This window comes from Colletotrichum chrysophilum (genome assembly GCF_026319265.1).
Source record: "Colletotrichum chrysophilum strain AFK26 chromosome Unknown scaffold_50, whole genome shotgun sequence".
NCBI classification, from domain to species: domain Eukaryota; kingdom Fungi; phylum Ascomycota; class Sordariomycetes; order Glomerellales; family Glomerellaceae; genus Colletotrichum; species Colletotrichum chrysophilum.
In genome coordinates, this window is record NW_026517337.1 from 75150 (window position 1) to 88944 (window position 13795).

General features: G+C 58.0%; 4 protein-coding genes across 4 annotated transcripts; 1 reads left to right on the forward strand and 3 right to left on the reverse strand.

The window, feature by feature from the left end:
• Nucleotides 1-15: 15 nt before the first annotated feature.
• On the reverse strand, nt 16-1320 carry COL26b_006634 (uncharacterized protein; the record flags this gene model as incomplete). Its single annotated transcript, XM_053179446.1, has 1 exon — nt 16-1320. The coding sequence occupies one exon, from the start codon at nt 1318-1320 to the stop codon at nt 16-18; it is 1305 nt and encodes a 434-aa protein (XP_053036557.1).
• Nucleotides 1321-1827: 507 nt separating this feature from the next.
• On the forward strand, nt 1828-2343 carry COL26b_006635 (uncharacterized protein; the record flags this gene model as incomplete). Its single annotated transcript, XM_053179447.1, has 4 exons — nt 1828-1830; nt 1889-1908; nt 2007-2189; nt 2253-2343. 4 exons carry the CDS (start codon nt 1828-1830, stop codon nt 2341-2343), a joined length of 297 nt encoding a protein of 98 aa, XP_053036558.1.
• Nucleotides 2344-4737: 2394 nt separating this feature from the next.
• Nucleotides 4738-6894, reverse strand: COL26b_006636 (uncharacterized protein; the record flags this gene model as incomplete). The annotated part of the gene is made up of 2 exons (XM_053179448.1): nt 4738-5322; nt 5374-6894. 2 exons carry the CDS (start codon nt 6892-6894, stop codon nt 4738-4740), a joined length of 2106 nt encoding a protein of 701 aa, XP_053036559.1.
• Nucleotides 6895-11233: 4339 nt separating this feature from the next.
• COL26b_006637 (uncharacterized protein) lies at nt 11234-13102 on the reverse strand (the record flags this gene model as incomplete). The annotated part of the gene is made up of 1 exon (XM_053179449.1): nt 11234-13102. One exon carries the CDS (start codon nt 13100-13102, stop codon nt 11234-11236), a length of 1869 nt encoding a protein of 622 aa, XP_053036560.1.
• Between the last annotated feature and the right edge of the window lie 693 nt (nt 13103-13795).

The following is a 13795-nucleotide window of genomic DNA, read 5'->3' on the forward strand; positions in this document are numbered from 1 at the left end:
GCTCTCTGCCTCTCTCTAAATAATCTCACCCATGTCAATATGCACAGGCTGCCACGGCTTCGCCCCCTCGACGAGCATATCACTCGGCACCCGCACGTTGTTGCCGGGGCTGTACAGGTACCACGACTTGAGCGCGTTCATGGACGCCTGCAGCCGCGCGTTGGTCAGGCTGGCGCCCGTTCCCTCGCCGAGCTTGTCGCGGCCGCTGTAGATGCCGACAACATACACGGGCGTCCTGCTCAGACGGCCCGTCTCGCTCTCGAGGCGCGCCACGGGCGGCTCGAAGCCCTCGCGCGCGCACAGCATAGCCAGCTCCCGCGTCGGCAGCTTGAAGCTGAAGAGCCGCTCGAGGTCGACCTTGCGGCTGAGCACGTGGGCGTCGACGAAGGAGCGCACGGCGTCACGGCCGCAGTGCGCGTAGATGGCGCCCGTGACGGCCCGCACGAACGCCGCGTGCGCGTTGTTGCGGATGCGCATCCACCGCTCGCGGACGATGGTCGGGTCCTCGAGGAACTCCTCGGGGCTGCTGGACTTGGGCTCCTTCGGGGCCTCCGCCCGCTTGGTGTGCACGGTGTCGCCGAACTCGTCGTCGAGGACGACACGCGAGGACACGCCGCGGCGCCACTTGAACTTGTCAAGGTGGTGGGCCTCCTTACGCTCGTAGCCCCAGGCACCCGTGATGCCGACGGTGGGGAGTTCCTGGGACCACTGCAGCAGGCCCGGATCGACCTCGTCGCCCGGGTGGATGGTGTTCTCGACGCCCCAGCCGTGGGCGATGCGGTAGAGCGAGTCGGAGCCGGCGTAGGCGCGCATGGCCTCGAAGAGGATGGTCATGGGTAGGCGGGGGTATTGGCAGACGAGACGCTCGGAGGTGTGGTAGTTGATGAGGGAGGCGCCGACGACGGCGAGGTTGACGTTGTTGAAGTTGGGGCTCGGGTCGGCCGAGGGGTCGACGAGGCAGCGGGCGAGGGTCTGCAGCGGTACCTTCTCGGGGAGGGAGAGACGGGCGTGGAGAGCGGCGAGCTTGGCCGAGGAGAGGGCCTTCTCGGGGAGTGGTGACGGGAAGGAAAGCGGCTTGAGCTCCTGTTCGGGCGCTTCCTCGGGCGCTTCCTCGGGGACTTCTACTTCTTTTTCTTCTTCCGTGGCGGAGGGTCGTGTCCACGAGAATAGTGACCTTGCACCGCAGGTGCTGCTGCGGGCATTGTGGACGAGTTGCTGTGAGCTTCTAACGGAGATTGGCGTCAAGGACGGCGAGGCGTGTGTCCTGGCCTGGGCGTTGAGCAGCTGCCCGGTGCATCTTGATATCCTTAACCTCTTCATCGGGGAGTCGTTTTTCGGTGGGGAGAAGAGTTTTGCTGGTCGTTAACGGGACAAAAGAAAGGGAAAGTCGAGCAGTAATTCGATCAATGTCGAACTCGGTAATACGGAGGCCGAGCAATTGGGATTGCTGGGTGTCGATGGAGGGGGGTTCCGCACAGAGTAAAAGTTCCACGTCCCTTCGTTCGCAGCGCCGGTCTCCCGTCACGAAAAAGTTTCTAGACGTCTAATTGACTGGAGTCGTGTGAGCTCTATTCCCCCCCAATGCCAGGGTGAACCGTGCACGAGCCACGCAGTCGCCTTCACCTCAGCCCGTTGCGAGCCCGGAACATCTGGGGTCCGCGTCTCCGGGCGGTGCGAGCTCCACCGTGGAGGAACGGTCGAATAGCGTACCGCAGATTACAACGTCAAGTGCCCGGTTGTGTCGAAAAGCTGCCAAACCTGTCGAGGCGGGAAAGCGATTGCCATCACCAGAACCACCCCAACCTCTTCTCGTTGAAAGCAGTCAAGATGGTAATATTGACCCCTCATCTGATTGATCCTGACGCGCCAATTGCTAACTGCTGTACAGGGAGGCGGCCCCAAAGTTCCGTGAGTTATACCCCTCGAAAGCCACGACCCGCGACCGACCGGAAGCCCCCATCGAAGCCGAAGCGAAGCTTTTGTCTAACATGTTGCGATTTGAAAAGTTACCCTAAGCACGTCTGGTCGCCGGCCGGTGGCTGGTACGCGCAGCCCGCGAACTGGAAGCTGAACACCGCCATCATCGGCACCGTCATGCTCGGCACCGTTGCCGTCATCTGGAGGATCAGCGCCGAGAAGGAGGTGCGCTACGTTATGCCTCGGGAGAACAGCTTCTTCCCCAGCAGATAGTACGTCATTCGGCCATGGTACACGAGCAGTCGTGGATCACGGACTAACAACTGGTGACACAGCTGGTCGAAGCAATTGATCGAGTACGACAGAGAACAGGCCGCGAAGAAGGAGAAGGAGTCGGCGCAGTCACAAGCTGTCCAGAACTCATAAACGAGATGGGCCGGGGAAAATTGTACTTGTAAATATGGTACTCAACGAATTGAGGGCCGTGTAATTGCGGCGATTGCGAACAATGCCACTTCAAGACCTTGTGCTATGACGGACTCGTCGGCCAGCCTTTCCCGGACGGAACGCATCTGCAAAAAAAGAAGAGAGACAAGGGCGCAACCCGGTCCTTTCGTACGTGTACATCGACATCCCCTGCGGCTGTGCTGTAGCGTGTTCCGCCGAGTCCGACATGGACGCCCAATCTAATCTTCAGCAGTGGCCAGATCGTGTTGGCTGAGATGCTGATATTTCAGAAGGAGAATCGAGTATTTGGTGTGTCCTGTCATGACATTCTACGGTTTGGCCATTTGAGATTACCGGAGAACGTGCGTCCGCAATCACATGCTCAGAATGAGCTTGTCCTGGGCGTCACACGAGGCCTGGCTGATGACGACTTGACGACAATGATATCTTTTGAGAAAGTTCCAGGTCGATCACAACATGTCCACCGAGTTGGGCTTTCACCATCGCTGCTCCGATTGATGGAGGAGACATAACTGAAGCCTTGCTGAAGAGCAGACACCACTGGCCATGATCGACCTCTTGTCAATGCACGCACATCATCAGGGCTGCAAATGCGACACAGCCTGGATGGACAAGAGATCAGAAGTCATGCAATCTCATTTTTGGTTCCTATGGACGTTCTATGCGGCATTCTCGATCCCACGAGCTATTCGCGACAACACACTGATGTCCATTGTGGTTGCCACAGACGAGTTGCATCATTGCAATGGAGCTGACCAGTTTCTGGGGTTGTGAACAGTCTTCAAACAAGTAAGATCATAGGTAATGATAGCTGTGGAATGTCTCAGGGCCGGCTCATAGGCCTTCTATAGAGCTTGCTAGACGACGAGTCTTGCTCTCACCCCTATGTACCCTCCTCCGTCGACGTTACAGTTCACGCCGTGATGGATCTACATATCACAACAATGTAGGCTCTGATCATCAGCGGATAAAAGGTCATTTCACTGGGCTTAGTAAGAGACAGCGACTTTTGCAAAAGTGCCGTTAGGATGCCCTGAAGGAGACCACCATTGCGAACAATCGGTCCTGCTGAAGTCTGTTGGTTAGCACTTTGCAGACTGAGTGTATGAAATCCCATGTCTGCTTCTCGACACCTCCTTGCCGTTTTGTGCGTGACTTGGCGCATTCGAAGCTGGTGCTTGCAAGAGGTTTTACTGTCCGGGCAGATGAGATCGACAGTGGCCATCAGTGCCTGCACATTGGCGACCGCGGGGAATGGCTTGATAGATAGCTACACGCGGAAAAGTGTGCTTGCCTGTATGGATTTCAACCCAACCCAAGTAGTCTCATCTCAGCTCACTCGTGATTTTGAAGACACAGCGCAGGGCCTCCGCAAAAGGACTGTCTCAAGTTAACCCAACATGTTGGTTCTGTTCATGTACACTGTTCGACTGCTCTGACTAGTACGTTCTCATGCTAGAACGCAGCTTGAAGACCCTGCTCCCCGTAATTACAGTCACCATCGGCATTGTACAATTAGATTCAAAAGGTCACATTGCGACTCAAAGTATTTCAGAGCATGGCATCTCATTGTCTACCTATCTTGCTCGACACAAGAAGCAGCTCTAGCCCTAGTAAATCGAGGGAGGGAACATGCAACAACACGATTTCCCCCTCCATCCGCCCGCATCGCGGTGCGTTCAACCTGCCCCCCTCCCATGCCCCCGTGTCAAATTACACAAAGGCATCCAAAAAAAGAAGGGGACCAACGCAGCCCGCGCATGGAAAATTCCGCCCTAACAGTCGCCAGCTTGCGACGACCACCAGCCACCAGAGCTGCAAGAAAATCAAGAACGAGAAGGAGGTTTGAAAAAACAACAACAAAGAGTGGCGCAATATACATTAAGCACTAGGCGCTTCCTTTTCCCAGCACTCTGTTTTCGCCAGCATTCGCGGTCTGGCGTTGAATCGAGTCCGGGCACGGTATATGAATCGAATGAAGTTTTTAAACGGGTGTCTGAAGGAGTGACAAGAAGTGTAGAAGAAAAGAAGTTGCGGGGCCCTGTCGTTGGGTGCTCGCAAAGGGTGTATCAAAAGTTTGTGTCGTAAGAGAGTGACTCGAAAGGTATAAAACAACGCGTCGGTGTCGTCTTTGTTCCCATCGTCGGATTCGTCGTGAGAGTCCGGTCGGGGAAGAAGAAAACAGAATCTTCCCAAGTTCTTTTTTGTTGATTCGCAGAAACGCCGTACTGTCCAGAATGCATAGCAGACCCCAGTCTATCGCCAAACGTAAGAGATGAATCCCCAGTCTTTGTGCCAAAAGACGTTATATACGCAGGGAATCAGTGTACATGAACGGTGCTTTTGTGGCACTTAGGCGGCTTGGCCAGGGGGAGGGGACTGGCTAGGGGGAGGAGGGGCTTGACCAGGGACGGGCTTGCGGCCGACAGGGCCCATGGGAGGGCCAGGAGGGCCTGGGGGACCCATTCGGCTTGGCTGGGGAATCTTGCTAGGTCCCGGAGGGCTTTGCTTGCGGGCATGTCCTCCCGGGCTCTGAGGTCTTTGTCCAGGAGGTCCTTGAAATCGGGGACCGGGCGACTGAGGGCGACCGCCAGGTCCCATTGGGCCGTTACCGGCCGGAGACTGGGGACGGCCACCGGCAGTTCTGGGGCGCGCAGGCGACTCGGGACGGGGGTAAGGGGGTCCGCCGTGGGGACCACCCTGGGGCGTCATCGGGCGCTGACCGGGAGGGTAGTTGGGACCAGGGCCGCGAGGAGGACCGTTAGGACCGGGTCCTCGAGGGTGACCGTTGGGGCCGGGACCGCGAGGAGGGCCATTGGGGCCATTGGGACCAGGGCCACGGGGAGGTCCCTGAGGCCTAGGCTTGACCGGACGAGTAGACAAGCAGGTGCGCGGTACAACACCCTGCTGGGATCTATCCAAGCGAATGCAGAGCGCCTGAGAATGTGTTAGTGTGATTTTTGTAAAGCGGGATGTATTGAAACTTACCCATCCATCATCGTACTCGTGCAAGAGACGCACGAGGCCGCCGGCTCTCAATTCCATCTCATCCTCGAGAGTAGGCTTGAAGTCAAGTTGGATGCGGTGAACAGTCGTGTTGGCAGGTCCACCAGCGGCGGCGATAGCAGCAGATCCAGTGGAGCCGCTGGACTGGTGACCAGGGCCAGCGGAGTTGGCGCTGAACTCGGTACCAGAAGGGCTGGCGGGGACGGTAGACAGGGGCGCGGGGGCGGGGATGGTAAGATCGAGGGCCTTGGGACCATCCTTGCGGGTGGAAGCCTTGCGAGTGAGGGCTCCGGCTGCAACTGCGCCACCGGCAACAGCGGCGGCACCGGCGGCGCCAGCAGCTATCGTGGCTCCGTTGATAGAACTGTTGGTGGGGGAAGGAGGCTCGCTGACGGCAGTACCAATAGGGACATCGGCAGCGACGGAAGGCAGGGGCTTCTCGTTGAGGCTCATGTTGCTTACGGACTCCTCCTTGATGGTGCCGTTGATTCTCTCAGCTCCAGATCCGAAGGGGTTGACGGGGTTTGCGTTCTGGCCAGTGACAGGTCTCTCCCAAGCACTCTGGCCAGGAGCGCGGGCGCCGAGAGCACCAGCGGCGGCGGCGGGAGCCATGTTTCCGTTGACGTTGCTCTGACGCTTGTCGGCGGGGTTCAAGTTGGGCAGGAATTGAGTGACGGGCCGGAGGCTGACGCGGGGAGCGCGGGTGTTGTTGCCGCTGGTGACAGCGGCGGCAGTTCCAAAGGCACCAGTCTTCTCATCCTCATCAGCCAGGCGCTGTTGCTCCAACTGCTTCTTGCGACGGTTGAAAAGGAAGAAGACGAGGAGAAAGACAACCAGAACGCCAGCCAAAACGCCAATGGCAATACCAGCCTTTGCGGCACCACTAGGCTCACTGGCAGACTTGTCGCTGATGGCGGTGGAAGTTGCAGAAGCACTGGACACGGCGGTAATTTCGTTGGCGGTGGCTGCGGATCTGGTCGAGCGGGCAAGAGTGGGCGCGTCAGTCGCAATGGCCAGAGTCGAGGGGATGCTCTCGGTGACGGACTCCTCGATGGCAGAGGGGAGAGTGCTCGTGGCAGAATCGCTTGTGGCAGTAGAGGACGAGGCATCGGGGGTCACGAGGATGGCGCCGCCGGCTCTTTGGATGGTAGTGCCCGAGTCGGCTGTGGTGGTAGTAGACTTGGAGCGGGTGGGAAGGGCAGAGGGCGCGACGATGAGCTTCGTAGAGGTGCTTGAGGCAGCGACGGCGCCGTCGGTGACGGTCTGGTAGATGGTACGAACAACAGTTGAACGACCTTGCCTGTTAGCCCGGCGCGTAGTAGTCGTGTCATCGTCATCGTCTTGACGCTTGATTTTGTCATTACCTCCATTCTTGGTAGTGGTTTCACTGTCGTCATCATCGGAACCGAAAGGGTTCAAGTTCTTGAAACTGTTTCCAACGTCGTTCCAGAAATCGGGATTGCGAGGCAGATGCCTGTGAGCAGCACGGTGGTGGTGAGCCATTGTGTAAAGCTGAGGTCGTGTCGTGGCCGAGTGGATCGAGGTCAAGTAATTCAATAGGCCCAGCCAGCAGTCGTCGTGATAAGAATGAAGGTGATGGAATGTTTCGGTAGTCGAATCGTGAATGTCGTGGTTCGTGGGTCAGAGGGGTATCTGGAATATCTCTGAGGAATACTGGCGTGGGCGGGAGAGGCTGATGATGGGTATGCTCTTAGGCGACGTGTGCCAGATGAATCGTGATCGTCAAAAGAATGAACGGGCTGTAAACAGGTCCAGCCAGGGAGTCGCGGTGCTCAGATCTGTCGTGGACGGGTTGTGAGAGAGAGTGTCTCGGTCTCGAAGATTTTTGTTGTTTTGGTTTCGAGGACGTGGTGCCGTTTTGTGTGGTGTGTGCGATTTTTGAGAACGAATGTAAAGCGGCGCTGGGCCGGGAAAGAGAGTAATGTGAGAGGTGGATGAGGGGAGAAAGGTTGAAGATCTCACTACCAGCTCACAAGCGATGGACAACACACACAAGAGTCAGTGTTAATGACAGTGAGTTGTCATCCAGACGAGACGGAAGACGTCGTGTGGAGGGAAAGAATGGATGAATCTGCACCAGTCACTCTTTGCAAGCTGCGAGAGAAGACGACCCTGTTGGCGGTTGCGTCTGGCAGCGGCAGAGAGAACAGTCCCGGTGAGTGCAGTTCGGACGGGATGGGATGGGATGGGACGGACAGAAAGAAGAGGGACGAAAGTGGGAAAGGGCGCGAGAAGAAGGAGACGGGGAAGTCGAGGTTGCAGTCAGTGCATGCGCATCCTGGACGAGTGGACGAGGACCCAAGCAACGTTGAACGGAGAGACAAGGATGACAGCCCAATGTGAGTGGGAGCGAGTGCGTGTGTGCGTGTTGACGGGGGTGTCGGCGGGTGTGACTGGTCGTGACTTTGGACGACGATCCCTGCGCAGCAAGTCGCCCATTGGCCGCGTTCCTGGCACTTGTTTCCCTCCAGCAGCGTCGTCTCTTTTTTTTTTCTGCCCACCCACCTTCAGGCAGTTGCGACTTCCTGTCTTGCACTCAGCACTCAGGCTGGTTCCTGCCGCTGGCTCACCGATGGAAATGGGATGGCACTTGCAGGAAAGCGCGGCCGTGCGGTACGGCATGGCTTGTGTCGCCTGCAGTTTTTGCCGTGTTAGCGGCTTCTGGGGGTCGCAGTGGTCGTCGCTGGTGTCCCTTGGCGACGGAGGCCACTCTTTTGGATTTCTGCTAGGGGGCTCGGATCACATTTTGCACAATTCAACAATGGGAACAAACAAACAACTGCGGCTGGGTTAAAAAAAAAAAAATGCAACGGCGCATTCAACGGCCATTCGACAATGCATCTGATCCGCGAAGCCACGCGCCGAGTCAGCGTTTCACCTTTGGGCTGTTTCTGGGGCATCTCCCTGCGCCTTCAGGGAACATGACAACTCTGCACAAGCACAAACCAAACATTTCGCGATAGTGTCATGGTTTCCATTGCACCCTGTGCCATCGCCGGCTCCCTCAATGCCAGCGGTACGGTCGCATTCAATCATCGCCGGTTCTGATCACCCCTCTGCCCCCTCCGAGCCCCCAGAGACTTGCACAACTCGCTGGCTCGTCGAATTCCCGCAACTCGGCCCTGCTCCAAGCCTAAAACCATCCACACCGGCGCCCATCTTCATCAGCGCCCTGCACGGTCCGCGCTAGCCAGGGGTCCTCAGCTCCACCCTGTCAGGTACAGGTGCTGTCTGATTGGCCCTCACCTCGCCTTGTGGTTCCACTGCGCATCCCACAGGATAGACGAAATTGTTTGCTCAGGGTTCGCCTGATGTTGGTCCAATCACGTCACACGGTGCACAACCAGGAAAGACCGTTTGGCCGGCCCGAGCTCCAATCCGCAGCCCCCAAATCCCAAATCCCAACTCTCCTGCCGCCTGCTTCTCGTCATCACCAACCAGGGCCCAGGGGCCACAATCCTGCCGTACCTGCGTCCGCAGAATGCTGTGCCACTGCCTGTGGCCAACTGGCCATGCAGGCACACGCACTTGTGACCTCTGGAGGGGTTGACTTGATGGTGTCGCCAACGACTCGGCGACGTCTACTCACTGCAACCGCCGACTCCCCTTTTTCCTTGCTTCATAGGCATCCAATGGGCGACATTAGCCTAACCGACCACATGCTCCCTCTCCTCTTTGGGTTCCTTCGAGAAGAGCGGGAGGCTGCTTATGCTTCTCAAGCTTCGGGCAGGCCACCACCTCATGGCCGTCTACGACTGAAAGAGTAAAGCCCAAAATCGCATCAAAATAGCCTGGTCCGAGGTCATCACTACGGTCATTATCGCATTCTCCCTCCAGTCGCAGCTTGGAAAGGCCGGCGTTCTTGGTGAGGCTCAATCTGCCCATCATCATCTCGACATTCGGCCCGCAGCCTTCTAGAGAGGTAGCCACAGCTCCCCGCCGCCGTTCGGTCATCAGACACACATGTCTCACTAGACAGCGACAATACCACCGAAACGCCATTCCTTCCAAAGGGTCCGGGGAGGAGACAAGAAGCAATCATGCCCTTCAAAATGGCATGACATCTTCTGTGCTTTGCAGCCAGCTCCTCTTCCTCTCGATCCGCCTGTCTTTGCTTCGAGTCGGAGGCCTGACAAAGATGCATCTGCACCCAGACTATCAGCTCAGTCAGTGTCCGGCAGCCAGTGCGACGAAAATGGGCATCCAAGGACGTCTGCCTGCCTCGCCCTGCTTATCTCTCATACGAGACAGGTCGTCAGGCCACGTTCTGCCGACTTGAGTTTCTGCTCTCGAGCATGCTCGGACACTATCCATACCCTATCTCACGTCTAGCAATCACCAAAATCGCTCACCGTCCGATTTTTATGGCGTTGTGCTTGCTTCTTCCGCCCGAACCTAGCGCACAAAACTCCCGCTGTCCGAGACGACACAAGATGGGAAATAAGAAAGCGACGGGGGAAATCTCCCGGGGAAGAGTTAACGGCGCCGTCTAGCGCACTGGGAAACCTTCTGAAACAGCCATCTCCTCCGCCCGAGCCGTCTGGTTCAGTGGTTCCCCTCATCGCAGATTGGGCGATGGGGGCCATGATCTGCCAACAGACTCCCAATTCCCGCCAAGCCGTTCCATTCTCCACCACTACCGAGATGAAGCCTCCTCCGGCCTTCCTCCGCACATGGAACCCAGCCTTGCCCGCGATCCATGTCACGACACGCGGAATGGGAGGGAACAGAAAATCTACGAGCAAGATTAAAGTCGACGTACCCTGTCCCCCCCGGGTGCATGAAAAACACCGCATCGGCGCATGGTTTTGGCAGGCAACCAACGTCAACAACGACATTCGCCAATGGAGCCCTCCGTCCTTACGCGGGAGCGCCTGTGGACACCGCAATCACGTCAAACACGCGTTCCAACCGGGGCCACCGTCGCATTCGTGACCGAGGTCAACATTGCCAAAATGCAAAGTTCAAGCTCCTGGGGCTCAGCGTCGTAGATCTGCGCTGCCCTCATCTTACTCATTTCTGGGTAAATGACGAAAACAAACAAACGTTCCCAACCAACCAAGTTTGAGCCTGGGTCGCCGTCTCAGTTCTCAGACGATCATGTTTCTGCCCGGCTATTTGGATATATCGACCGCTAATTCGGGATCGTCGGCCCTATGTATGCAGCTTGGCCCGTTTGTCGCGTCTACGATCTCCGACCGACCTGAGCGAATCTCCCTTGCATCAGCTGCCGGCGTTCGATAGTTGAGATGCACCCGCACCTGCACCAGAACATTCATGATCGTCCAGAACATGGCATCTCTGCAGCGTCAGTCTCGATGGGTGCAAGCGTTCAGCACCGTTGCCAGCTTCACCGGAGATGCAACAGGATCACCAGGCCTGACGAGCTTTTAACTTTAAATAACTCGTGTCTTGCCTCTCTAGTCCGTGGCTGAAATCTGTCTCGTCTCGCATTGTTTGCGGTCTCAAGTCTAATTATTACATGCAATTGCTTTTTTAAGGTCCTGGCTTGAATTTCGTCTAGACCGACAAGCAGAAGGGGCCAAGCAGGCAGCTAACCCAAGCCACCCGACACTTTGATGCCCCCTGGCTTCATTCGCCATAATCCGTGCCATGACGGCCTTTCAGTAATCCCTTCAATTGTCCTAACAGGTGACTGCGTCACCGTCGTTCACACATTCAGATAGGACTGCTTCCACGTTCTGCTATCTTCCATCCAAACCATCAGCACCGCCGGGTACCCTGCATGAGATCGCGCATCGGCATCTGCGAGGCAATGCAGCCACCGATCTCAAATTAGACCTCCCTCTCCTTATCTGCTTCATCGCGGAGGAGGCTGCGCGCCCCATTGATGCGGTGGCTGTTGCGGTGGTTGCTGCTGGTTCTGCTGGTTCTGCTGCTGCGCTTGCTGACCGTTCTGCGCCTGGTTCTGCTGCATCTGTCCCAGCAGGGCCGCGAAGAAGGCAGGGTTGATGTACGCTCCCGCCGCCGGATTCTGCCCCGTCTGTCCGCCCTGCGCCGGCCAACCAGGCGGAGGCGGCGGAACGGCAGGGAATCCTTGACCGCCCGGTTGAGGAGGCATGCCCGGGAAGGGGAAGTTGAAGGTCGGTGCCGCGGGGGCCGGCGCAGACTGCTGCTGCGGCTGTTGAGGCTGCTGGTAGTTGTTGTTGTTGCCGACCCATTGTCCCTGTGATTGCTGCTCCTGGTGCCGTTGCTGCGGCATGGAGTACCCGTCTCTGCCCTCGCGCTGTCCGAACCCGCCGCGTCCGCCGCGTCCACGACCTCTGCCCCTATCACCACGTCCCCTAAAGTCTCCCCGTCCGCCTCTGCGCCCTCCAAACCTGCCGGGCTCGGGCTCCTGGCTGAACGTCTGCTGCATGGGCGGCACCTGCCCGAACCCAGGCGGCCTCGTGAGCGGCTTGTACGGCCCGTCGTCCTCGTCGTCGTAGTTCAGCCCGCCGTCGCTCGGCCCCGCGGAGACCTCGTTCCGCAACGGGTGCGGCTCCCTCGCGCCGCCCCCTCTCGCGGGCCTCTCCCCGCCGCCGTTCCTCGCCCTCGCGTCCTTCTTCTTCTGCTTCGCCTGCCTCTTATGCTCCGCCTCCTTCTCGTCGTCCGAGAACTCCATCTCGTCCTCCGCCACCTCCTCGTCGTGGATGTTACTCGCGTCAGACCCCTTGAGATTCTTCAACGGCTCCGTGAAGACAAACGTCGCGTGCGCCACGGGGTAGTACACCTTCGTGCCGACCTCCAGCCCCGCGTCCTTTATCTCCTCCGCGCTGCCGAACATGACGGTGTACATCGGCTGCAGCACCTTGCCGATCGTCTCCCACACGGCGCCAAACACTTTCCGGTCCTCCGTGCACAGCGCCGACCCGGAGTCGAGCACCTGGTACTCGCCGGGCGTGAAGGCGCGCACGACCATGATGTTGTCGACGACCTGGTCGACGGCGCCGAGCGCCTCGATCTTGTCGTCGGCCGTGAGCGTGAGGTCGGGCTTGGGCACCGCGTCGGGGGCGACCTCGTTCTTGGTGCGCAGGTGCGCGCCGCCGCCAGCCTTACCGGCGGCGTCGGGCCCGCCCTCGTCGTCGGAGCCGCCCTCCATCTCCATGAGCATGCGCGCCGTCTCCTCGACGCCGAGGAGCTGGTAGCCCTCGCCGGACTCGGAGTCGTCGTCTGAGGAGGAGTCGGAGCTGGAGGACTCGGAGGAGGATTCGTAGGGGGAGGAGTCGATTTCCCATTCGGGGTGCTCGGCTTCTTGGCCCTCGGGGGCGGCGGCGGGTTCTTGCTCTGTAGTGGCGGTGTTGGTGGGCTGCTCTGTTGAGGCGGCAGTCGTGGGGGCAGGCTGTACCGCGGGCGTTTTGTCGAGGCCGTTGATCATGGCTTCCAGGGCGTCGGTGAGGGAAGGGGGCTCGGCGGCGTCGATGTTCATGGCGTCGGAGTCGTTTGTCTCTGAGCGCTCCACATGGGGAGGAAGCTGAGGTTCGCTTGCGATAGGTTCCGTTGCCTCGGCAGGTGTCTCTTCCATCTTTGTGTCTTCATTCTGCTCCGTCTTGGTCTCGGCAGGCTTGTGGTTCTCCTCGATGTTGGCACCCTCGAAGCTTGCGGCCGCGGCGAGTACGTCGGGGGGCAGAGGAGGCAGAGTCTCGTTGGGTTTCGCGAACCCCAGGCCGGGGATCTGGAAGCCTGACATTGCGAATTTTCACGACTATTCAAACTCGTTATGATCAACAAAGGCGATCGTGTAAGTAGGGGGTAGTCGAAGAAAAAGTCGAGGCGTTGAGGTGACGAAGAGCAAGCAGACCCTGAAAGGCAGCGCAAAAAGAAATCGAGTCTTTGGGGGACGAGCAGTGAAATTTTAGCGGGGCGATAACGATAAAAAAATTAAATCGGAGACATGGCTGGCGCTAGCGCTCGGTCTGCGACTGCCGCCCCACCTTCACCGAGCCCACCTCGACTCGAAAAGGTCACCTGAATTCGTTCCTTCCTCCTCTTAACAACGTCTCGTCACGCGTGCTTCCCAACGCTCTTATCAAGCGCGACCGACAACAGCAAATTTCTTGCAAGGACAAAAACCAAAAGTGGCAAAAATCAAAAATTTCAGCTCCAATGAGCCTATGAAAATTCGCAAGAGATTCTTACCAACCTCAGGTGTACCGATGCTGCGATTTTCTAACCGGCGGTGAGATTCGAACTCACCGACCCGTGACTCGGGACGTTCGGTCTTGGTCACACTTGAAAGTGCCTAGTAACCCCGCTAGACCACGGATCTTGGTGACAGCAGACCCTTTTTGGGAAGACCATAAGGGTTTGCGCGGTTGCCTGGCAACTCGGGGTGGAAGGCGCCTGTGGTTTGAGGCATGCTCAGATGTTCTTACCCTAAGTA